Consider the following 26,437-nt stretch of genomic DNA (forward strand, 5'->3'; position numbering starts at 1 on the left):
CAATTCGGTTTTGTGCCTCTGGTCTCGTAAATGCATCATTCTTCACATCTCCACAGAATGACACAGAAAGCCATGAAGATTTTTTTCTGCAGGACTGCCTGGGCCCTGCTGGATGATCTCGTTCATCCAGCAGGGATATCTTGTCCAGACCTTTATCCATTGATATTTTATTTATGTTTGCAGTATTATGCACTGTACATATTGAAAGAGACAAACTTTTTTTTAAATAAACAAGCAAGTTTTAATAAAAAATAAATAAATAACAAGGGATTTACCTGTATTATTGCTTAAGTCTAAGGTTTAAAATCAAACTGACAAAAAACAAAAAAAAACAAACAAAAACAATCTTATAGATTACATTATTAACAAAGGTAATAGTTCGTCCATTCCATCTGTCCATCCACTATCTACTATTCTCACCAGAGGGGCGGAGTTGGAGTGGAGGTGTAGGGTTAGATCACTTCAGGGACTTCAGATTCTTTCTATAGGGACAGAATTTGGAGCAAAAACTATGCAAATAAACAATGATTCAACTTATCACTCTTCCAGACAAATCTATAAGTAACACTTATGTGACTGGATCAAACATTATGACTTGATCTGTAAAGAGACAAAGGAAACAATAGGATTGAATTTTTTATTGCCCTTTGATCAACAGTATTTCAGATGAAGCAGCCTGACAGCAGGACATAATCAGAAATGTTCTTGTACAAAGGAAAGTACAGTAAACTGTTTATTCTAAAAAATACACATTTTTCAATGTAAAATATATTCAGTTCAAAGTAGGATACAAATGTCTCTATTAACTCCATTATATTATATACTTTCTATATTATAAATAAGACAATTTAAGATCGTATCAGTCTGCACACCAGGTGCAAAGAATAATGCTTAAAAATGTTTAGTTCAAAGATGGACCTGCCGAAATAATACAAAAGTAGAGAAAACAGAATGAAGCTGTTCAGAGTCTGTTAGTAAAATGAAATAAAACAAAAAAAAATAGAATAAAATTTAAAAGGACTAAGTTGAATTGTATTTGATCATAGCTTTGTAATGATCTAAAGGTATATATTTTCACATGATTCAAATCAACTAGATCAGGGGATTTTAAAGTGTGGGTTGTGTTTCCTCTAGGGCTCCCAGAGTTTTTCAGTGGTGCCATGATGTGAGGAAAAAATAAGTAAACAAGAAAAAGCAACTGCAAACATTGAACAAATCTCACTAGGCCTGTGCCAGAAACAGACGGATCTTTAGTACCTGAAGATGTGATGGGTAGAGCTAGGTTTATAGTAGATGCCATGCATTAGATTTATGGCTGGTTGTGGGGCCGGACTGTGCCAGATTATGCGCACAACCTTTCACTCAAAATGAACAATTTGGAGGGTGCTCTTGCAGAACAGGTTCATCTGTATCAGCATTTAATCCCTTGCTGAAGACTCATTCTCAGATGCAATGTTTGCATCAAATACAAAAGGGAAAATTGCCTATTTGCTTTCTTATAGGGGACTAACGCTTCTACACTTTGAAAACCCCTGAATTAAATTAAGTCATTTAATAAAAATTAATGTAAGTTTTATAAATCTATATAGAACTGATTAAAAACAACAGAAAAATTAATATGAACATGGGATCAAATACTGAATGGTTTATTAAACTGGACTACTGCTTATCAGAAAAAAACAACCATACACTGCAGTGAACATTAAAATGACACAGACTAATTTCCATGTCTGCCCAAGTGTACCATATCTACGTTCTTTACTTTTATCTGCACTTTTATCTACCTTTTCTTCACTTACAACTACACCCTGCTTTTTCTCACAATTTACAAATATATACACAGTTTCCTCTCTATTCCTGTCAGTTAACCTTACCTTTTTACATTACTTAACTGTATGACCTTCATTTAAACACTTTCCTAACTGTTCCAACAGTAGCCTTCCGTTACCCTTAAATCTTTTGTTCTCTTTTATTGATCGTACTTGACTAAACTCTGAATGTGGGAGATTACATTTCAAAGGACGCTTCTGGGAACAGCCTTTCTATGTTGGAGTTTGGGGGACATAGGAGAGCTTTCCGGAGGGGGCCAGTGAGGTTTTGTTAGCTGAATGTCTTCCTCTATTTTAAAGGTTTTCTTTGGTGGATCGCCCTGAGGAGGCCAGACTACGGTTATCTTGTTGCAGTGTGGCTTGCTTTCTTTAAATGTTTTTGTCATTTCGTTTCCACCTCTGTGGGGTTTATCTGTTGAATTCACACTGTTCATGGAATATCTCCAATCTATTTGATCATCTAAGGGATTTGGCCCACTGCTTGCCACAAGAGGGTTTTGTCCAAGACCGTCTTCGTATATTCCTTTGGATTTAAGAAGTTGTTTGTAATGAGGTTGGCAGTAAAAATGTCCATGAAGAGAGACATAATTTCCCAAACTGCAAAGACAAAGAGAAAAAAAAAAACATTTAAAATATTTTTTCTTTCTTTTTTTTATGTACAATTCTGCTTTCGCAAACTAGTATTTATTCATTTTTATTTGTAGGAGAAAATTACAATCCATTCCAAACAACATACATTTATATAAGTTAAAGTTTATTAAATAAGACAAAAGCAGAGACAGAACATTGAACTCGTGTCACATTTACCTTAATTTATTTCTGCAATGCTCACAGCAGAAACAGGATTTATGGTACTTTTTTTTGTCCACTATCAGAGCATCCATCGGATAAGCCCTCCTCCGACATACTGTACAGAGCTCCGACTGCGGAACACGAATCTGCTTTCCAAAAAGATCAAAATGGAAATAGTGAGTTTTTCAGCATATGCAGCTTTTCAAACACTTTACTGAAGTTGAAAATATAAACATAAAAAACTCTATCTATCTATCTATCTATCTATCTATCTATCTATCTATCTATCTATCTATCTATCTATCTATCTATCTATCTATCTATCTATCTATCTATCTATCTATCTATCTATCTATCTATCTATCTATCTATCTATCTATCTATCTATCTATCTATCTATCTATCTATCTATCTATCTATCTATCTATCTATCTATCTATCTATCTATCTATCTATCTATCTATCTATCTATCTATCTATCTATCTATCTATCTATCTATCTATCTATCTATCTATCTATCTATCTATCTATCTATCTATCTATCTATCTATCTATCTATCTATCTATCTATCTATCTATCTATCTATCTATCTATCTATCTATCTATCTATCTATCTATCTATCTATCTATCTATCTATCTATCTATCTATCTATCTATCTATCTATCGTGTTTTACTCACATTCATAGTTGTAATATCTGAAAACCCTTTTAGATTAAAGAAGGTACATAATGTACAATAAATCATATTTGTCAAGGCAGACATGCACCGTACTTCAATGCACTGTTGTGTTATCAAACAGACTGAAATTAGTGTTAATCAGGAATGTCAACATTTCATCATATACAGTGGTGTGAAAATGTGTATGTACCCTTGCATGTTTTTTTCCTTTCCCAATAATGAACCCTGTCATTTAAAAATTGCATTTTGTTTTACTTGTGTTGCCTTTGACTAATATTTAGATTCTTTTGATGTTGTGAGACACTTATGTGTAGAAAAACGTTCAAAGACAATTGGAAATCAGGAAGGGGAAAACACTTTTTCACACCTCAGTATGATACACAGGACCCATCTGAAGAGTGCAATTAAGGTTTTTTAATTTAAATATGTTAAATTATTAAAAAACAAAGCAAAGCCTTTAGTCTACTGATTTTGTAGTTTTTCTATGTTAATGCTTCTGAGCCAAAAGTTATGAACTAAAGCTGGATCTAAACCTATATATGAGGAACTGGATCCCTGCAACAGTAAATAATGGTGTCCTGGTTTCACAAAGAATCCAGATTATATACAAGTCTACGCAGCTAGTTAAACAGTTCATAATAATTTTTGTACCTTTTCCTCTTGTGAGTACTTTAAATGTCATATTTCAGATTTGAATATAAATCAAAAATATGTTTTGTTTATCTGTGATACTGATTATTCTCTCATTTTTAGAAATATCCAGTTAAAGCTTTCAAAAGCAATTTTGCTTCTGCTGAAATTGTTTTTGTTTTGAGAAGTTTGCTGAACTGCTAAGGTTACTGTAACATGTCTACTATTTATTTCAATATGATTTGTTGATATCTTAGTTAGTAACATGTTACAATGCCATGTTGAAAATAGTTACAAAAAAGTTGCTCTCTTCCCTCACAATTTTGGTATTTTGCTTTGAGTATCATATAAAGTTCATGAATAATGTCTTTGGACAGTAAAGAAAAACATATGAGGAAACTAAAAAAGTAAAAATAAAGCAAAGTTGAAAAAAGCAGAGAACAAGTTGCACAATCTTAATATTTTAGTTTCATTCATTGCAAAGCAGATTTGTTTTTATCATGATTGTATCTGAATAAAACTACAGAGCCAGTAATACCAACAATCCTGCCAGATTGCTCCATTTATTTTGCCCCAAGTAGCAGCAACATACAACCATGCACTGAGCCCTAAAGGAATAGCACACATGCATCAATCAATGCAGGCAATAACCCACAATGACTCATGAACCACATGTAAGAACTTTAATTTGATTAATTTATTTTACTCAAGATAATCTCTAACTTGGACATTTTAAAGTTAGCATATAAACAAGTCAATGACATTTGTTTGTCAACCTCCCTTTTAGCACCCCTACAGACTTCCTCTTCCAGGCCATTTCAGACACTTTTCATTATAGAGACTATGAAAACAATCTTGTAAAAGCACATAGGCCGTGCTATTAAATTTTGCTGTTTCATGCCATGCACTCTTTACCCGATGAGACAGTCTTTGTCTGATGTAGCACAGCTTGTGATGATGTCTCTTCAGAAACAGTGTACCCAAGATTTTTGAAAACTGTCTCACTCTCTGTCCACGTTTTGTGGAAATTCCTCAGCAGATTTTCTGTGGTGTCCTCATCGTAAGTTTCTGTTCGCCTGGCAGCTTTCTTTTTGACGGCATCGGCATAAGAAAAAGGGACTGGCTGGGTTGAGACATTTTCGGAGTGCTGAGTGACAGCAGTGATTGTTCCAGTTACTTTGTTACCAAATTCATCAACATTTGAGAAATGTTCTGTGATTGTTTTGGTTTCTGAGAGGGCAGATGGTTGTGCCAATATTGTTTCTGCATCATTTCTTGGAAAAGGGAGCGGAGTGCTCTGCTTTGAGCCTCCTTTTGTCTCATGAGATCTTTCCAGATTTGGAGAGTCTACTCTTGCTTTGCCGAGACTTGATACAAGCTCCTCCTGATCCGTTCTCTTCTCTGAAACTGAGAAACATTGCTCATCCAGTTCAAAAACATTTCTAATCGCCTGGATGTTAAAACTTGGTATTTCCTCTTGTAGTATGTCTCCTTTTTCTTTTATACAGTCTGAGCTTTTGTTGTCACTGTGAAGGCACTGTACAGGTGGAGTGAGCTCTTTTCTGCTATATTGCTTTTCTTCTGGGGATTCAAATTTGTTTATAAAACTTGACAAGTCTGCCTTTAGAGGCTCATCTTTTTCTCTGTTCTTGTTTTCAGCCTCACACTCCTCCATGTCAGGACCCAGCCGTTCACTTATAGTGATGGGCTCCTTGCGCACAAAGATCTTATTAAGCTCAGCTTTTTGTGCCCCTTCAAAGAACTCCCGCTTTTCTTTGACAGAAGCAGATATCATGTCAGAATCATCCGAATCTTCTCCAGAATTTGCCTCCTTTTGGAGTTGTAACACATCATTCTCAGAGCTACTTTGCGTAATGCTTGTTTTTGAGTTGGATAACTCTGTCAGTGTCCCTGAAGTCTCTGTAACTTGAGCATCAGTTTTGATTTGCTGGTGAAATGTTGAAGGCAGTTCTACAACCTCTGATTTCTTCTCAATCACTTGATGGGTGAGTAGTGGTGGGGGTGTGACAACCCGAGAAAGTTTTGCTGTTGTTTCTTTGAGTCGGGCCAGATTTTCTGCCTTATCAAATGTCGGCGACGGTGTGATTCTGGTGATGCGTGATGTCGGGGTGTCGCACCTGCGTGGTGGAGGTGTAGGAGGGGTGGGTGGCCTGTGGAGTAGGGTGGGTGATGGAGTTACTCTTTGTGGTGAGTCTGTTCTTCGTGTGGACTCGATGGTGATAAATGTTGGAGAGGGAGGACGCATTCTGAGTGAGGGGGATGGAGCTCGGAGGTCGACTGACTTGCACAAACTCACTTCTTCTTTTCTGCTTTCATGTAAGGTGCTTTTAAGAGTTTGGTGTTCAATTTTGGCAGAACCGATACTGATTTTTGATATTCTTTGTGCCACCAAGGCAGAACTTGCTTTCTCTGCTACGGGCTCACATTCATGCTTCTCCAATGTTTTGTCTGTAAGCTCCATTAATTTGGATTCTGCAAGTTTCTTAAGATTCAAAATAATTTCTTCATTGGTCTGAGCAGCGCTTTCAGCAGCACTTTGTTCCAATTCATGTTTTCTTTCCGGAGTTATGATCCATTCTGGCACTGAGTTTAAAAGACTTTTTACAGATGTGGAATGCTTTTCCTCTGAAATGTTTTGTATCTCTGCGATTTGAGAAATTAACACTTGGATGTCATGCCTCTGAGATCCCTTTGTTCTCTCTGTCATGGATTTTACAAGTTCCTTTTTTTCTGACTTGCCTGTCACCGTAATTGGGACATCCCAACTTTCTCTTGGTTGTTCCTTTGCGCTCTGTTGAGAAACTGTCACTTCTTTCTTTTGAGATCCCTTCCCTTGCGCTTGAAGTGCTTTTTGTTGCCCAGACTTCTGATCATCTTTTCTGTGAGCATTAATAACCTCTCTCTTGATTTGAACATGCTCTTCTTTTATACTTTTCTGAATTTGGTCGACTGCAATTGTTTCATCTCCTTGTTGAGTCATTTCAGATGTTACTCTCTTCACTTCTGTGTTTGATTCAGTGACATTTTCTTTACCCTGGCCTTGCTGTGCATTTCCTTTTGACTTTTTGGATTTCTTCTTCTTCTTTACCGGAGCAGGGGTTTCTGGTTGATTGACAGTATTGCTTACAGGTGTTGCAGCCACAACAGCAGAAGTAATATCCTTCTTTATATCTTGTTTTATCTCTGTTGCTTCTGCTTTCAAATCTTGTGAAGCACTCTGCTTTTCATTGTCACTGGATTTGTTCATCTCTACTGGCTTTTCTTGTTTGTTGTAGTTCTTTTTTGATTTTTGGCTTTGTTTGCCTGTTTTTCCATTTGTAATGAGAGACGTATTTTCTGTTGGCAAATCTGAGACTTTTTCTTGGCTCCTATTTAAAGACACATTTATTCTGTTTGTTTCATCTGTAGAAACATTATTACATACCTGTTTTACCTCGTTATCAGTTTTGTTCTGATCTTCTGATTTGTTGGAAGTAGTGTTGTGCGTTTTAGTGTCTGTTTTGGCATGGCCACTAACATCAGTGATAGAGATCAAGACTTTGTCAGTTTGGCCAGACTGATTAGAAGACACTGATACAGTTTTCTGAGTAGAAAACTCAGAAAACTGTGTAACAGTTGAGACGGAGGAGATCTTTTGACTGGAGACCAACTTTGTATTTTCACTTGTTACATTTTGCTCTTTTGCAGACAACATAACTGTGGAATCCACAGTGGTGTTGCCATGCTGGGACCTGGGATTGCTTTGGGTTACGTCTGATACCAAAACCGTCACAGAGGAGTCTGAATGAGCACCCATTTTTGTATTTGTACTTCCTTTCTTAGTGGTTCCTGAGATACTGTAATTTACCTGATCCCTACTGGACAGCATTTCAAGAGTAGCACTCACAGAGTCATGTGCAAAAGTGGGAGACGGAGAAGTTGGGGGGGTATTTTCCTCCCTCAGTTTCCGGTATTTCTCCTCTGCTTTTATCAGTGCTGTGTTAAATTTACTAGCTTTTCCTCTCATGAACGGTGGAGGGGAAGGTGGTGGAGTGAATTTCACTGGAGCAATGTAAACTTTCCTTAGTGGTAGTGGCGATTCTGCTGGTAGAGGTGGAGATGGTGGAGGAGTAAATTTTACAGGAGCAATGTTGACCTTCTTGAGCAGCTTAGGAGATTCTGGGTATGGAGGAGGGGTGTCACGGGAGAATGTCTTTGAAATGTGCATGGTTTCTTCTGTTTCATTTTTCACAGATGTTGCCTGTACCAGTTGCTTTTTACTAAATTCAACTTTAGACTCCAACTTTGGAACTGGCTGCAAAGCAGGAACTTTCACTTTTTTGACTATCATTCTTTTTGCTGTTGATGGAGAAGCAGGAACTGTTTGCGTTGGGGTGCTCTCCAGTTCTTGTTGAGGTGGAGGAGGTGGGAGGAAGTCTTGATCACCAGTGAGTGGCGGTGGTGGGAGAGGAAGGTGTTCAGTGTCAGTATCAGCAGTTGGCGGAAGAGGACTAGGAGGAGGAGGAAGAAGATCTGTTTCTGCAACGGGTGGAGGTGGTGGTGGTAGAGGCAGATCATGCTCTGGTACTTGCGACTTCAACGTGTAATTGTCAGTTTTTACTTTGGTTTTAGACAGTTTTCCCATCCCCTTTTGGTTTGATTTAAGATTACGAAACTCTGTTTTTACCGTTTTTATGCCATGGTTTTGGGTAATAGTTTTATGCTCCACCACTGTTGAAGTCTTTATTCTAACTGTATCTGACTGATTAGTAATGGAGTGATTTTCTTTAGATGTTTCAACCTGCTTTGTTGTTTTTATCTTTTGTATGTTCCTCTGTGCATCTGGATTTAGGTTTTTCACGGCAGGGCTCTGTTTGACTTTAACCCTTCTGTATACTCCATGCCTGACTTTGGGAGTTTCCCGCTGTGCTGTTTCCATGAGTGATTTGATCGTGCCTTTAACATCACCCTTTATCACTTCTTCTTTTTCCTGTTGGATTTGCTCCTGTGTCTCATATAAGGACTTGATTGACATTTTGACATCACCCTTGAGATCCTCTTCAAAAGCAAATTTCTGTTGGGTCTTTGGGGATAGAGGAGGCTCCATGAACATCTGAATTGTCCCTTTGACATCTCCTTGAACATCTATTTCCTGCTGACATATTTTTCTCTCACTTGAGGCATCTTGCAGGCTTTGCATTGCCATATGAATATCACCTCGCACAATTTCTTCCTTTTCAACTCCCTTCACTGCTTGCTTTGCCATTTCTAGAGATTTTAGGGTAGCCTTCACATCTCCAGGAACTAAATCCTCCACAGCAAAACTTCCAACTCTGGAGGTGGATGATTTCTCAAGAGATCTTAGAGCACCCCGGATATTTCCAGGAATAATATCCGGCTTCTCCAGCTCTTTGTTGCGTCTCTGAGCCCTCTCCAGACACCGCAGTGCTTTTGGAATATTACCTTTTACCACCTCCTCTTTTTCCACAACCACTGTCTGTTTAGCTGATTCTGACAATGAGCTCAAAGCCGCTTTTAAATCCCCTTTGACTATCTCCTCCTTCTGGATTCTTTCCAGTGAGAGAGTTGGCTCTGTCATGAAAACTTTCAATGCATTGTGAACATCTCCTGGTATAACATCCTCTACTGAGCGTTCAATTTGCATTTGATGTTGGCCGAGGATAGATTTGGTGCTCTTGATATTGCCCCCAATGATCTTCTCTTTTTTATTTGTGTCATCCAGAGTTTCATCAGGCCCCAACTGGAGCTGTTTGAGATAATCAAGAGCTCCAGATTCAATGCATGTGGAGTAAAAATTGACATTCCCCCTTTCAGTGTCATCTATCTTTATCTTCACTGCCTGATCTGACTTTTCTGAGCTGGACAGCCTTTCAAGAGCACTCTTTATGTCCCCTTTTACAACGTCTTCTTTCTCAACATTAACATCCTGGTTTTTATGTAGAAGAGAATATAATGTCATCCGTACATCTCCTTTTTCATCCTCCTGAATGAGTATGCCATGTTTTGCTGATCCAGTCTTACTGAAGAGATTGTTGATTGTTTCCTGAATGTCACCATGAAGTATTTCCTCCTTTTCAACATTACTTTCTTTTTCTTGGCTGAATAGTTGCTCCACTGTTGAGCTGATGTTTCCCTTCTCTTCTGAATCTATGACAATTTGCTGCTCCTTTTTTTCCTTTCTGTTAAGAAGGTTCATCATAATCGTTTGTAGATCTCCCCTGATGATTTCCTCTCTCTGAATCTCTGGAGTCTGCTTATTCATTAACTGGTATTTTGCCATTCTTACATCACCAATCTCGTCAGACTCAATTAGTATTCCCATTGAATTCACTATTTTCTGACTGTAAAGTTCCTCAAGAGTTCCCTTGATGCTTTTCCCCAATATCTCAGCCTTCTCTACCTTAGTCTCACTAAAGCCATCAAACGGTGTTGTTTCAAAGAGCCATGTTGTTGTTTTTACATCTGCTTTGGGGATTTCCTCCTGAGCAACAGATATATTCTCACCCTCATCTACTTCTTTAATGTGATCGAGAGGATTTTTCTCAAAAAGCCAGACTGAATGTTTAACATCTCCCTTTGCAACCTCCTCCTTTTGAACAGTTTCAATTAGGTTTTCAGAACTCATGCTTCTAATTTTGTCAATGGACTGGGTTTCAAACCTCCACTTTGCAGACCTGACATCACCTCTCTGTATTTCACTCACATTAACAGTCCTAACAGATCCATTTGAGGAGGTGTCAGATTCAAAGCGCTGTTTATTCACTCTCACGTTGCCTCCTTGTATGTCTTCCACAGTTTTTATAAAAGGCTTACTTTCTTCAGCAATCCTGTCAAGAGGCTGGGTCTCAAATTTCCATTTGGCAGATGTTACATCTCCTTTTTGTACATCCTGTTGTGTCACAGATTTAATGATATAGACCTCATCTGTTTCTTTAATTGCATCAAGAGGTTTTGTTTCAAACAACCACCGGGTCCCGACAACATCTCCCTTCTTCACCTCCTCACTTGTAACAGTGGTGACCTCATGGTAATGACCCTCTTTGTCCTGTATGGCATACAGGGGCTGGGTTTCAAACATCATTGTGTAATTTCTCACGTCACCTTTCTCTTCCTCGTCGCAAATAATTTTGGATGTTTTTATGTTTTCTGTTTCAGAGGAAACCTCCTGGATTTTATCTAGGGAATAGGTTTCAAAAATAAACCGACCCTTGTTGACATCACCCCGTTGCACATCGCTGACTGTGTGGCTGTTCAGATATTCCTCTTTGCTGTCATGTATTTGGTCAATGGACTGGTTTTCAAAGAGCCATTTGCAGTTCACAACATTTCCTCTTTGTATGTCCTCGGTCTGAACTCTCTTGAGCTTTTCCATTACTTCATCAGAGGAAGACGTCATAATGTCTGATGTTTGGTTTTCGAAAATATATTTTTTTCTTGAGACATCTCCAGACGCAATGTCTATCTCTGTGACACGTTTATAAGATCCTCTCTCCTCCCCCGTGAGGTTCTCCAGGTTTTCCGTTTCAAAAAGAAAGCAAGCCATTTTTACATCTTTTCCTTTAATGTCTTCTTGGTTTAAACTGCATGTCTTCAAAACTGTTTCAGTTTCGTCGTGAATCGAATCAAGTGTTTGCGTCTCAAACAGCCATGTGCAGGTCTTGACGTCTCCCTTGGGTATTTCTTCGGATTCGTTTTCTCCTTTTAATTCCACTCTTTCATACAAGATGTCCATTGGCTTTGTTTCAAACAACCACTTGCATGTTTTCACATCCCCCTTCACAATATCCAGAGCTTTATTTGTCTCCACAGTTTCTTCATCTTCAAGATTGCTGAAGTACTTGATTGCATCAAGAGGCTGTGTTTCAAATAGCCACTTTGCAGTCTTGACATCGCCAGATTCAACTTCCTGTTTAGATATTCCTTTAATGACTTGATATTTTTCAACGCTGTCATGAAACTGATCAATGGGGCATGTTTCAAACATCCATTTGTAGGTTGTTACGTCTCCTTTAACTACCTCCTCACGCCGCACTGTTTTCACTTCATGAAAATGGCCTAAACTGTCTTGCATAGCATACAATGCTGATGACTCAAACAAGTTCTTATTTGATTTTACAGAGCCAGATGTCACACCCTCTATTGGAATCATTTGCAATTCCTTACTTGTGTTAAAGTCTGTGCTCTCAAAAATGTGCTTGTAGTTTGACACATCCACTTTATCAATTTCTTCAAGGTCAATTGTTCGGATTACTTCTCTCTTTTCCTCTCTAATTTCCTCCAGTGGTTGGCTTTCAAATAACCATTTCTGATGTCTCACATCGCCCTTTTCCTCATTAAGTGGTATGGTCTTTTTCAGTTTTCCTACCTCGGCCAACTCCTTCAAGTCGTCACTTGGAATCGTTTCAAAATATTCTCTGGCTGATCTCACATTACCAGCAATAATTTCTTCTTTTGTCAAGGAATAAGAATTGGAATTGTCTTTTAACGTATCCATTGGCTGTGTCTCAAAGACCCAACAGTTCCTACGAACATCTGCCCTGCAGCTTGTTCCATCCTCTTGCGTGAGATCATCCTCAACATTTACAGTACGCATGACTTCTTTTTTCTCTTCTCTTATTTGTTCGAGAGGCTGACTCTCAAACCGCCACTTCTGGTGTCTCACGTCCCCTTTCATTTCTTCATCTACTATTGCCTTTTTAAGTTTTCCAACCTCGGGGCAGTTCTTCCTGGCTACTTGAGGACTGGTTTCAAAAAAGTCCCTTGCAGATCTAACATTTCCTCCTATAATCTCTTCAATCGACTCCGATGTCATGGCCGTTGGAGAGTCTTTTGCTTGTGTTTCAAAGACTAACCGGTGCTTGCGCACATCAGCTCCAATAATAGCTTTCTTCTCTGTTTGCAAACTTTGCCACTCATGGAGAGAATTTAATGTTTTTATCTCAAACAACCATCTGCCCCAATCTCCCTTGCTGCTATCCTCCATAGACAGACTGCACACAAGTTTTAAAGGAGCAAATTCTTTGTCTGTCAGGTCCAGAGGTTGGGTATCAAAAAGCCAGCGTGAAGCAAGAGAGTTCTCCAGTTCAGTTTCTATTTTGCGCACAGACTTTATCTCCAACATTTGGCTTGATTGTCCTATGATAACACATTTAAACTGAGTGTCAAATGTGCTTGTTATGACTTTGACTTCTCCACTGATTTCTTCCAACACTGAACGCAAGCTCAGCAGGTGGCTCTCATCAATAGTCTCTGTGTGCCCCAAGCTTTCTATTAACTTACTATCAATCATGTAAATAGAAGCATTTCCATCATCTTCAGTAAACACAATTTCTTTTGTCAAATCCTCCTCCTTGTGCATTTTGTTTAGAGTGTCCATATTTTGAGTTTCAAACAACCACGCTGCGGCACGAACATCCCCCTTATCAAATTTGTTAAATTTGTTTTTATATTCCATTGAGTTGGTGTTCAGAGAGCCCAGCTCATCTATCGGCTTGGTCTCAAACATCCACGCCGTTCGTCTCACATCTTTACCCACAATTATTTCCTGTTGAGTAATTTTCTTGTTTTCTTCTTCCTCATCAGGAGTTTCATCTTTGATAGCATCCAATGGTTTATTTTCAAACATCCAGCGCATGGTTTGCACCTCCCCAGGGAGAATCTCTTCCCACTCCTCATACTCCTCATCATAGACATCATCGGGACTACAGTCATCATCATCCTCATATGTGTACACTTGGTTCTCGACCTGGTTGTTCTCTGTTTCACTGTATTCACTGTAGTACTCTTTTTCAATATTCTTACGAATCTCAGGTTGAATGTGCTTGTATAGACGTTTCAGCTCAGACATACCCTTCTGCTTGAAAAAAGCTTCTCGATTGTGTTGTCTGTTTACTGGCTTCAGAGGCTCATGTGAGCAATGGCTCACTGGAATATTTTCACTGTCTGATGGCATTTGTAATAAGTGTGGAGGAGGAGGAGGAGGTGGAAGATATTCAGAATCCTCAGCCGGAGGGGGTGGAAAGTCCTCATAATCCATCACTGTAGCTGGGGTTGACTCCATATCAAATTCCTTACACACTTCACTAGTCAGCTTGTTGCTCTGATTCACATTTGAAGACCACTTTGATTGATTGATGTCACGTCCAATCTTTGTTGGGAATAAAAATATATTTTTTAGTAAATTAACTATTAAAAAACATGAGTATATAATCTAACACATTAAAGTCTCAAAATCTGGTTTTGATGGGGTCTATAAACAATGGTAATCAATCCATAATAAAATAAACTTCTTGCTTTCCTCTCATTCACTTCCAAACAACAAAGAAATAAATTGCTGATTTTACGCAAGACAAATCTGTCAAGGTTTTGAGTGAGTAGCACAGCTACACACCAGTCCAGTGACACAGTTTACCTCACCTAAGCATTATGAATTTGCACAGGTGTATGCTTATGCAGAGAGTATGCTCTATGCAATTAAGAGAGTTAAAAGAACTTATCTTTACATTTTGAGAGTGATCTCAGAAAAAAATATGCTTGTATTTCAAAAGTTATTACCTTAATTGGTTTTTGTGCAGAAGCCTCTTCTATTGTTCTTTCAAAGTGATCCCTCAGCTCTTTGGTTGTGAACCTGGGAAACTCTTCGTCTAATTATTAGCACAGGAGTTACAACAAAGAGGAGATTCATATTAGCAAACCTGAGATAGGCAATACAGAATGATAATTAACAGATAGAGTTGCATGAGCTCCTACCTGTATCATTCTGATGGTTTTCATAACTGGAAGCCAGGTTGCTGTCATTGTAGGTCACCTGTGAGTGTTTTAAATGAAAGATTCTGAGAGGGATTTTATGTAACTGATACATACATAATTATAATTACTCTTCTTGCCGTTATGTTATGTGGTTATGTATTATTTTATCTAATGAGTAGTGAGTCGCTACTGGAATAAATTGTTATAAATTTCATCCTTGATTTTAGACCTTTCAAGTGTTAATTGTTACACAGATTCTGCTGAAAACTGAGAAATATACAAAGATCTTCTTGTATTTCTTTTAGAATCATAATGGCAGAAAATGTTATGCATACCATAGTTTCTTGGAAATTTAGCTGCTGACTGCCTGGGACGACCGACCTGCTGACATGTGACCCTGTAACCTCATAGGCTGACATCTCCTGTTAGGGCAAAAGAGGCATTTGTCAAAGATGGTAGATGACATACAACCTCATAACACACATTTCTTGGTGCCACATATCATAACCAACTGTTTTTATGGCCAGTTATCAGACTCAACTTCAATTTAGTAATTCTGTTAAAGCATAACAGGACACAATTAAATACCATCAACATCTTGCGCTTCTTGAGCTCTGAAAAAATAATCACAGGAGTAAAGATAATAAAGCCAAGTTCTTCTTTCACACTGTGCAAAATAATCTATGAATATTTCCTTCATATTCCTTGTTAAATAATCTGTCTACATAAATGGACTACAGTGTTTATAAATATACCCTGCAGGCTTTAACAAAAAGTTGATATATCAAACAATGCAAACATGGGTCCACATGTTCAATTACAAGTATAGCAAACAAAATGCCATGCAAAAGTATTCATAACCTCTGATCCTTTATGAAGTAGTCCACATTACAACCTCAACCTTCAATATAATTAATTAGGATTTTTTTTGTAAAAGACCAGCACAATTAGTAAATTTTGGCTTAGTTGATTCATGTCAAAGTCTTAAAACATCCAAACTTGATTAGTAATCTTGCAAGGCACTGTATATACAACCTCACAGAGTTCAGGTTATCAGTTTTTTCTTGCAGAACTCCCGTTCGAATAATTAGAATGTCAAGTGTTATGATGCAGCAGCAACCAGTTCAGGTCATTACATAGCATTGCCACGATTTGCGCACTCATTTCCTCCAAGCATTTTGCATCAACCTAATGGAGCTGATCTGTGTACCTGCTCAGTTTTTTGATGAAAATGACACTGAGTTACATTGTGTGATGTTGAAGCTTCCTGGGTATGAATTTGTTTTCTCACGCTTGTAAGTCCCCCAGGCAGGGAACAGACCTCTGACTCCTCCATGACCTAATGAAGCAGGAAACATTGTTAGCTGCCTCCACTTCTGGAATTAAACAGCTGCTCAGTATGGCTTTTCATATCAGGATGCATGCGGCGCAGACAGGGGTTGTGACAGCTCATGTAGTTTGTGCAGTGTTTTCTAAATTTTTCCAACAGTTGCTTACATCTTGTAAGTGATTTTATGGTCTGCATGAATGCAAAAACTGACCCATGGTCACAGAAAAGAGTTGTCAATTTTATCAAGACTTTATCGCAACAGAAACAAAGGTTTACCTCAATTACCTCAATTGTTGTTTCCATGATCATGGATATCACTCTCTAATATTATATAATAAGGAAGAATATTTTTTCTTTTTACTGCAACTTGCGGGGAAACAATGAAAGCAGTCATCTGGATACATAGTCCATGCACAAGCTGGAATACCCTGGTTGTGATGGTGTTGTCTGCTCGCTTGGAGACAGCTGCCTGGGACATAGCCTCACAGTTGGCCTGTGGGATGACGTCTGAGTCCACAGAGTGAATCCCGATTCCTCTGGTTTTAAACTTTTAGAATGTCCAGCCCTGGTTGCACCTGCACTGCCAGCAGCTGAGGCACACAAAGCCAAGAGTTGGAGAACACATTTAACATCTGTTTTTTATTTTTTATTTTTTATTATTTGATTATCTCCCAAAAATTGGAAGCCAAATAACATCATACTGCTATTATAAATATATTTAGATAAAATCAGGTAAGTAATATATTTTTGTTAAAATCTGATTGATTGTGTCTTGAGTGTCACTCATAAAGTGCAGTTGCAGAAAAGGTGATAAAAATATCAGGATGCTCCTCTGGCCCAGGACTTAAATCATTTGCAGAGCTGTCTTCTGGCAGCTGTGCAAAATTTAGTGCAAAATTTAGTAAAAAGGTGCTAAACTACTATCCAATGTCGAAAACATTGACGTGATTTGTGGGGATTTAACATTATACCTCATTAAAATGCGCTCTCAAATAATATGAATGTACTATTTAAGGGATCTCAGCATTCATTATCGTCTTAGTTTAATGAGTACTTCTGTGGTTTCATAACCCTGTGAAATTATAGCTCATATCATTTAGAGTTTTAAGAGGGTGAAGATTCACATTAGGGTTACTGTATTTCAAACTTTTGTATGATGAGATATTGCAAGCCCTGCTTGTTAATCATGTTCTGGTATAATTAGAATGAAAGTATAGGACAAGACAATGACCTAAACGGTTTTATGATGATAAATTTTTCTTCCCTTGTTTTTAGTTAGCTTCTTTTGTGCTTTTATTTCTAATTAATAATGAAAAGTTTATGTGTAATTGCTAAACCTGAAATACTGTGTCAGGAGCTTAATCACTGTTCTAATTTGGAAAGCTTTCTTGTTTGTCTGTCAGTACTTATTAATATATAATGTGCTCAAAACAATAAGAAAACAAACTCCAAACTCAGTTTTACTTAAACAGTCTGAGCCTTATTGATGGCACAACATTGAATGATTCAAACATTCTATACTTATTCAGTTATGAAAAATAAACCTGAAATAAACTAACCTGGGCTTAGTTTATTTATTTAGCTAAAAACAAACAAACAAACATTGAAACAAATAAAAAAAAATGGTTTTCATAAATTTTTATGTATTAAAATGTTTTTAATTTATAAATCAATTAATATTTTGAAAAAAAAAAAGATTGAATAAGTGGTATGCCAGCAAAATGAAATGTAATCGCTTTTTATGCTGGTAGGCTGTTTTTTTTAAATGTTTCAGTACAACTTATAAAAGAGCAACAAATGTAGTTAAAATAATTCAGTCAAGTGAAATGATTTTGATACCAAGCAAAAAAATTCAAATCTGTCTTCAGGCCCAGCCTATTACATGGCAGACAAGGTTGGGACAAGAGCTCAAATATCAAGAAAGTGAAGTTAACTTGGCGCCATGTACATGCAAAAATAAATCCAGCCTATTTTAGACTTAACCATCATGGGTCATGTTTCTCAGTGAAATACAGTGGAAAGCTGGGAGGTCAAAGTTCCCCTTTCCAAAAGCATGAAAAAACTTGCACTCATGACCTAGCATTTAAGAATGCATTCAGTTTCTCTTCAAAACTCCATGTTTCATGACCTGGATATGAGGTTATATATTATCTAACAGCCAGAAGATCTGGCCTTCATACAAACAAACAAACAGCTAAGCTATTGGAATAACTTCATAGAATTTTTTTCTAATCTGTTCTTAGGCTAAAGGTAATTTTAACCTCCCATTTTAGTCACAGTTTGGTTTAAATTTTGCTCTCAAATCCTGTATTATGGGAGGATGTTTGCTCAGCACCAATGATTCAGTGATAGCCTTCAGCTATTTTGTTACATCTGACAACATTAAGGCAAAAAAAGTAAACTTGAAAGCTGGAAACAGGCAAAATAGTTAAACAGCACCTACCAGGAAAGAATGGTGTTGAATTATAAAATATATGATCTCAGTAAATAGAATCCCACAGTAAGGCCACTGTACCCCTGCCTGCAGGGTCTTTCCAAGCAAAAAGAAAAATCCGGGTCAGTGATGGAGACCAGCTCCAAGGCAATATGTTCACCTCTGTCCAACAAGCAGACAGTGACAGCTGATTTTATTTTAGACCCTCCGCCCCCTTGCAGTAGATGGTCCTGCGGTGTTTTTTTCCCCCTTTTTTAAGGTTCTAAGGCTCCATGCCTCCTGCGCCGAGTCCCAAGAAAACCCATACAGAAATACATACTGTGACTTATTTGCAGGCCCTTGTATACAGCTAAATCAGGTCACAGAGGTTTCATCATCATGTCTATCACCAGAGTAGATTCCATAGTTCAACAGCTGCTACCGTCTATCATAATATAACAAAATATGCACATAGAAACCCACAACAAGATACTCTGAGAATTGAATCAGCATTCACTTTTTCTAGAACCAAAGCAAAAGAAAGTGGACATCAAGTCGATATAAATTCCCTCAACAAAAAATGGTGTTTATATGTGCGAGTCTGATTTGGGACCAGTGATGTAATGCTACATGCGGAGGAGCACGGAGTTTCTGGGGCTGTAAATACAAGCGACACCTCTAAGTGTGGAGGAGCTGGCCGGCTCGTCTTGTTTAGCAAAGCTGCACTCTGTGGCGCCAGCCTGGCTGTGGTATCTCATGGAAGGTAGCTCAGTCTGTCTGACAGGCATAGGCTCGTCTGCATATATAACTCACACCTGTAGTTCTACAGACTACCTGCTTGGCAAAAAGTTTTTATGTTTCCTTTCATGCAATGTCGTTTATTTTCCTTAAACTAACTTTGCTTCAATATTTGCATGCATCTAGTATGCGATTGGCTGAAAAGTACTGTTTCTCTTCTATTTTATCTATTAAAAAAACAACATTCAAATTTGATTATCTGTTTTAAAGAAACGTGATGTAAGAAAACATAATTAACTTTTTAATCCTTCGTGAAGAACTTCACATGTGGTGGAAAACCAACACCCCAAATACAATATGCTTGCCAGTCAAAATGGTAGAGGCAGCATCATGGTGTGAGGGTTCATTTTTTCATCAGCAGCTCAGAAGCTGGTCACGGTTGCACAGTTATAATGAAAGTTTTGTGAAGTTCTTGAACAAATCCTATGAAAGACGTAAGTGTGGGGTGGAGATTCATCTTCCAGCAGTACAATGACCCCCAACACACAACCAGAACAATGATGGAATGGTGTAGATTGAGGCATATTTGCGTGTTAGGATGTGCCAAGTCAAAGTCCAAACCTAAATATATTTGAGACTCTGCAGCAAGACTTCAACATTGATGTTCATACATGCTCTACAGCCAACCTAACTAAAGAAAGAAAAATGTGCAGTTTTCAGCCTTAGAATGTGAAAATTTGGCAGACAAAAGACTTCCAGAAAAAAAAAAATAGGAATACTAATTCTTCTGCAAGACATTGTATGGTGTGAAGTATCCAAATTATTTTCATAAGTACTTTTTATAGTAAATTAGATTTGTGTTTAGATACACTGGTGATTCAAGCAATGAAAATGAAAAAGTGAGTAAAGGCAATAAACTCAGATTTACATAACCAAAGTACAACCAGCACTGGCAATAACAGTTGAATTCATTTGGATACAATGTAATGTTATGTGTTTGTCCTTTGATTGCAAGCAAATTTTAATTACAGCTTGTGAGTTATAATTCTCAACTGTTTGTGCATTTTCTTATTTAGGCAATTTGCCTTCATGCTGTCTACAAAGCAAACAAACAAACAACAAATTACACATGTTTCATGCACAATAGTAATTCACCAAAAAAACAAAGCAAAAAAAAAAAAAAAAAAACATTACATCATGTGTTCTTAACCAAATCAGGCTCTGCACACAGATATTTTATGAAGCAAACCTGGTTTTAAATGTTACAGTGAAATGAAGACAAAATATCCAGAACAGTGTGGGTGGAATCACAGACAGACAGACAGACAGACAGACAGACAGACAGACAGACAGACAGACAGACAGACAGACAGACAGACAGACAGACAGACAGACGATAGATAGATAGATAGATAGATAGATAGATAGATAGATAGATAGATAGATAGATAGATAGATAGATAGATAGATAGAATATAGATAGATAGATAGATAGATAGATAGATAGATAGATAGATAGATAGATAGATAGATAGATAGATAGATAGATAGATAGATAGATAGATAGATAGATAGATAGATAGATAGATAGATTTTCAGATAGATAGAAAGAAACTGAAGCTGGGCATTAATCCCCCATCTGCTTCCTCCACAGAAACAGCATTTTACCGACCAACCCAAATGTTTAGGAAAGAGTTAAAGAGTGCATTTGTAAACCTTTGTGCCCTTTTAAGTGCTCAATCCACAGGTACTTGATGTAAATAACTTTGAGCTCTTTATCTCAAGGGCTGAATAACTAAGATAAATCCCCAAAGCAGAAGGTAGATCTTTCTAAACCCCTTATTTTCCCTACAAAATAAGGAAAATGCATCATTCAATAATGCTTCAAGACATGTCACTGTGAAGAGAATAATGACAAATAAATACTGATATTATGATGGAGAGACAAAATGAAGATAATAAATAACTGATAGCATAGCCTAAGAATACAATTTGAAGTGAAGCGTCTTCTGTATAAACATATATGCTCTGTTTTTCATATTCATAAATTTGATAACATAGCTGGCCAACATTTGACTGCTTGTAAATTCAGAATGAGTGTTTCCAGCGGTTTTCATTTCGACCCCTCTGTCTGGTAGAGACTTTGGTGTTGCTCACATCAGTGAGCACTGCATGAGGACCAAAGGCAGATAGAGCCATGGGGTGCATGACAATGAGCTACCAGATGCCATTAGAAGTGAGCCTGTAAATCACAAGAATTCACTCAGAAAGAAAAGCTTTATATAGTGATGCAGATTAGTTTTTCTTTCTTCTTTCTGCTCTTTTTTTTTCAGTTTTAGCTGGATTTGCATTTAGGAAAAATTATTTCCCCCAGAACCATGTTGTTAGAGTTTATTATCTTCTGAACAAAAAGTGAACAATTTATATCCCCTACCATTTATTTGGAATGAGGGACTCCTTTTCACTAATGCATTTTCAATTTGCTTTAGCTTTTGATTACCTCAAGTGGAACATATTTTATGTACGAGACAAGATTGAAGGTGTAGACCTTCATTAAAGCCCAGCAAGCTTAAGTTATGATGCCAGATATGAGAGGCCAGTGACATGCTGAATTTAATAGTTGACATACACTCCAAAGTGCCTGAACAATTTTGGCCTCATGCAGAGTCACAGCAGTTTTGCAAATCGACTGGTAGTCAGAGCTCTGTGTGTGCTGATCTGTGCTGTACAAAGGGTATAGCGCTGACTTTTGACTACAAACCACCCACAAGCATTGACAGCAGACATCAAAGCAGAAAAATTAATAGGTGAGCCTGGAAATAGGCTGTGAAAATGAAAAAATAATATAAATTTAATGAAACAAGTGCAGGAAGATGGCGTGAAAAAAGACACACTTCAATGGTTGCTACAAATAATGTGGCAAGACATGAACAAATTCTAAGGGGAGCCCTTTGCCTATCATCAACAGGTCATTATCTTTAACAAGCGCTGCTGTTCTGAGTTTGTAGTACGTTTGCTGCACACAATTGCCTGTCTGTTTCTAAATTTAGGTTCTACAAGGTGAACATGTGAACAAAAAATAATGCATTTACTTCTGAAGCTAAAAACTGTTTTAGCTCCACAGTGTGGCTGTTTCCAATTAAATCCCAATAAAATACCCAGAGGTTTGCAGTTGATGACAAAATGTTGAAATGTATAATAAAGTTTCTGCTTTGCAGACAAAAAGAAAGGTAAAGAGCTTACAGAAACAACAACAGTGTTTACTTGAAAACACAGTGGTTTTTAATCTAAACGTCTTTATGTTTGATGTTTTCAAAAGTTACATTTTATATTCTGTTTCAAACCAAGGTACTGGCATGATGAATCATTTAACACTTGCAAAATATTAATAGATGATGGGTGAAGTTTACTATTTTGTATGATACGTGTCTTTATTTAATAATCAGTTATTTGTCAACTTTAAAAATGGAGCATCACTGAAAATTTTATGTTGTGAAACTTGGTTCATTCAAATATCTTAAAAACATTAATTACCATCTCCATTATGAGAGGATTGTCTTAAGTAAACACAGGCAGTTACTTTTCAAGGTGTCACTATTGGCAATACACAGCTAAGATACTAATCACCATTACTGGGCTAAGAAATTATCCCTGTGTTGGTTTTGGTTGTTTGCAGATCAAATGAGACCTTGAACATGATTCCCCTGCTGCTTATTTATAAAATGATGTGGTCTGAAGCAGCAGCAGTACCATAACTACAACACAAAATTGCAGCTTTTAAATCAAAATATAACATTCTCAAATTATGTTTTTGTTAGCTTATCAAAAAAAAAAATAAATAAATAAAATAAACAAGAAAGCAATGATCCTCTGGAGACGTTATTTACAGATGAAAACAAGTGTTTCTGAAATCTATTCAGTGTAGCTAATACAAAGCTGTGATTACTGATTCTCCTTATGCTGAATATTATAGGCCTTATACTTCCTGCATAAATACAAAATATTTCTGCTAAGATGTAAGAGTCAACATGCCTTGTTTTTGGCACTGCAGGGCTGCTGCTGCTGCTGTGCTGCTTAGATGTTCATTTCAGACCAAGAGCAGTTTCCAGTATTCAGAAGGCAGTTTAAGCTAACCAGACTATATGTTTGTCCCTGATATATTTAGTTTGGTGTTGGGTCTCTGACTGGTGGAGAAAGGTACTTTCCAAGAGGATCAGTAAATTATTGAAAATAAACCGGTCAACAAAGTTTGAAGCGTCAAGATTAAGTAGGGTGCTGGGATAGATCAATAATTTACACAAGAGTGTATTTGCATTTTCCTTCAAGGGACATTCATCGTTTCTTTAAAAGAAAACACAAACAAGTGCATCACCAAGGCGATACATCATACACACACACGCACGCACAAACACACAAGTTTCCACTTCAGTCAGTTGCTTATCTTTTTAGACTGCATCCTTTTCCTACACAAAAAACCTGAACTACTCAACAAACCAAGAAATCACTCAAAACTCACAGGAAGACACATCTGAGATTTAAGCATAATGTTTCAAATGACATCTATATGAGGCAAACTGAGAGACTCGACAACACCCATCCATGGGTTCGAGGAATATATCGATAACGCATATAGCTGAAACTCATGAGCATCATCAGTATTTTCAAAGAAGGTCAAACAGAGAGCATAATTAAAAGAACAGGATAACGTTTCAGAAGTGAAGCAGTTATTAACTTAGCTTCAGATAATCTTTTTGCATCTTCATTTTGTATATATGTAGAGCTTTTGGTCAGGGAGACATGAGCTAATAATTATTAGATAAAAATTATTAGCTTCAGTAATAATAGTAGCTAATAATTATGACTGAATTAATTATTATTAGCTTCAATAATTATTAGCTTATTATTAACTAATAATAGCTTACTTTTAGTGCAGAAAGGGCAAAGATCAAAGCAGATTTCTGCTGTCGTGAAACAGCTCAAGTACGAAAGATGTTGCAGAACAATAAAAAAAGTGGAGCAACATGTTTTTGCTCTTTGAAAATCTGATCACCCCTTGTGTGAAAAATGTATAGTCTCATTTAAATGATGTTATGCTTTTATGAAAGTAAGAAGAGAGACATGCTATTGCTTAATTGTAGTCAGACACTTTTCACCTTGGAGTTATTTCCGTCCTGTTTGTGCCTTAAACCCCTGTCTGATTTTGAAATGGTTCCATAATTTGCCCAGTCTGGCAGACACACAGAAAATAGAATTGCTCTATTTCCCTATTTTTGATTTTGATGTTTTCGTTGGTCAGTTCATGACAGCTATGCAAGAGCTATTTTATGAACAAACTGCCCACAATTATCTTTCTGATGTCTTGCCAGATTTACATTAAATGTTCTGCAGTGTCAGAAAAAGAAGTAGTGTGTTTGAGGTGCTGGTCTCTTGATTTAGATTGGCAAATACATCTTCAAATCTTCACAGACAAAAAAGAAAAAAAAGCATAGTTTCATTTAATTTCAAAAAGTGAGAAACATTTCTTTGTAATTTCATTCATTGTATGTAAATATTTAGTTTAAGATGCATATATGTTTCAGATAGAAGGATGAAGCTATCCAAACAAGAAAACGCATTAATAGATGGGTAACACCATTCAAGTCCTTTTACAACATCTTTGACCTTTATTTACAGTCATCTGTATAAAATATTACACCACTAATCTTTACCTTTGGACTTCTCCCATTGGTCAATTCTTCTTTGGTAAATGAACAAGAGTACTTTTTAACCAGACGTGTTTGCGTGTGTGTGTGTGTGTGTGTGTGTGTGTGTGTGTGTGTGTGTGTGTGTGTGTGGGGGGGGGGGGGGGGGGGGGGGTATGTGAATTGTATTCCTTTTCTTGCAAACTTGCACCAGGTTGGTAACAATATGTTGGCTCGTTCTTCATTCTGAATCTTTGGTTTAAAGTTCTAGTTCCTACTTATGGCCAACTGTAAAATCTCTCTGGTGGTTCAAGTAGAAGCGATTCATTTGTAACATATTTTATACCCATCTTTATCATACAAAACATTCCCTTAGTTTTACCTAGAATTGCTTATCTTCAGAAATATTACCTCAATAAAAATAGAGTGTGGCTGCTGCAATTCAGTGGTGCAATTAATTTGTTCTTCTACAAGTAAAAATCACATAAATAAATACTATTTATTTAGCATATAAATATACACTTTTTATTTGGTTATAAAATGTTAATTAAAATACATAAGCAAGCTTTTAAATTGTGTTAACCAGAGTGTCTTCCATATTACAAACAAACAGAGACCCTTGCACAGTCAATAACACTAAAGTCACAGAAAGGTGGGTGAAATAAATAGACATTTTGTCTTGGACTGCAGTCTTTGGCCCACTGAGGCAAATGTCTCCCCTCCTGCCAGCTGTCAGAGCTCCCACCACTCAGAACAAAAGCATTTTTCTAGACTGTCAGTCAGGTGTAGCCACTTTCTGAGCACTGTGTGTTTGATGTGAGGGTGCACACACTTGGTGTGTGTTTTGAGTTTTAAAATTCATTTAACGTTTATGAGGAATTATCTTTCTTCATGATGGGGATGACGAATGTGGCATATAAAAGCTCTGAGTTAATTTCAGAAAAGGTTAAAGAAAACATCTGAGAGACTGCTGTGATTTTGAAGCTGTTCATAATCCTCAGTGGGAATTCCCACCCTGGTAGAGATCATTGTGGGGTAATGTGAGTGACAACAAATCAATGGAACATTTTCCATGGTGGGATTGTGAATCAAATGAGTGACACCTCTAAAAATGTTCACAGAGAGACAACAGTGAGAGCACCAACCTAAGAAAAGGAGAATGATAAATGCATTCCAATAATTTAATGACGTGAAAAAAATATTTGACACTTTGGTTTGTTTCAAGCAGCTTTGTCCACTTCCTGTTTGTGATACAGTCATATATACGACCTTTCCATGTCAAGTTTACTAAAAGGGATTTTTAATTTTTCTGCAGTCATAATACACAAGAAAAAATGTCTTATTACAGTTTGTGAAACTTTTTTTTTTATATCACTCAACTAACACGTGGTCTAGTAAAAGCAACCAAACTCACACAAGCAGTGAACGAGACTTCCATGAAAAGATTTCACAATACCACCAGATTTGTGAAGCCCTGCTTCAGACATGATCATCAACCTTAGCTCTTAATCTGGGCTAAGAAAAAAAAGCATCAGGCAGAATGTCAACATAACATTTGACAACAACCATCAG

The 26,437-nt window shown here is 37.2% G+C and overlaps 1 protein-coding gene across 1 annotated transcript; it reads right to left on the reverse strand.

Annotated features, from left to right (window-relative positions):
* Nucleotides 1–623: 623 nt before the first annotated feature.
* xirp2b (xin actin binding repeat containing 2b) lies at nucleotides 624–18,737 on the reverse strand. Its single transcript, XM_055031509.1, has 9 exons — nucleotides 18,477–18,737; nucleotides 16,461–16,623; nucleotides 15,914–16,042; nucleotides 15,039–15,125; nucleotides 14,704–14,761; nucleotides 14,509–14,597; nucleotides 4,849–14,101; nucleotides 2,637–2,767; nucleotides 624–2,426 (listed from the first exon to the last, which is right to left on the reverse strand). The coding sequence occupies exons 2-8, from the start codon at nucleotides 16,509–16,511 to the stop codon at nucleotides 2,676–2,678; spliced, it is 9,759 nt and encodes a 3,252-aa protein (XP_054887484.1). The 5' UTR covers nucleotides 16,512–16,623; nucleotides 18,477–18,737; the 3' UTR covers nucleotides 624–2,426; nucleotides 2,637–2,675.
* Between the last annotated feature and the right edge of the window lie 7,700 nt (nucleotides 18,738–26,437).

This window comes from Poeciliopsis prolifica, unplaced genomic scaffold (genome assembly GCF_027474105.1).
Source record: "Poeciliopsis prolifica strain line A6 unplaced genomic scaffold, Auburn_PproV2 SCAFFOLD007, whole genome shotgun sequence".
Lineage (NCBI taxonomy): Eukaryota > Metazoa > Chordata > Actinopteri > Cyprinodontiformes > Poeciliidae > Poeciliopsis > Poeciliopsis prolifica.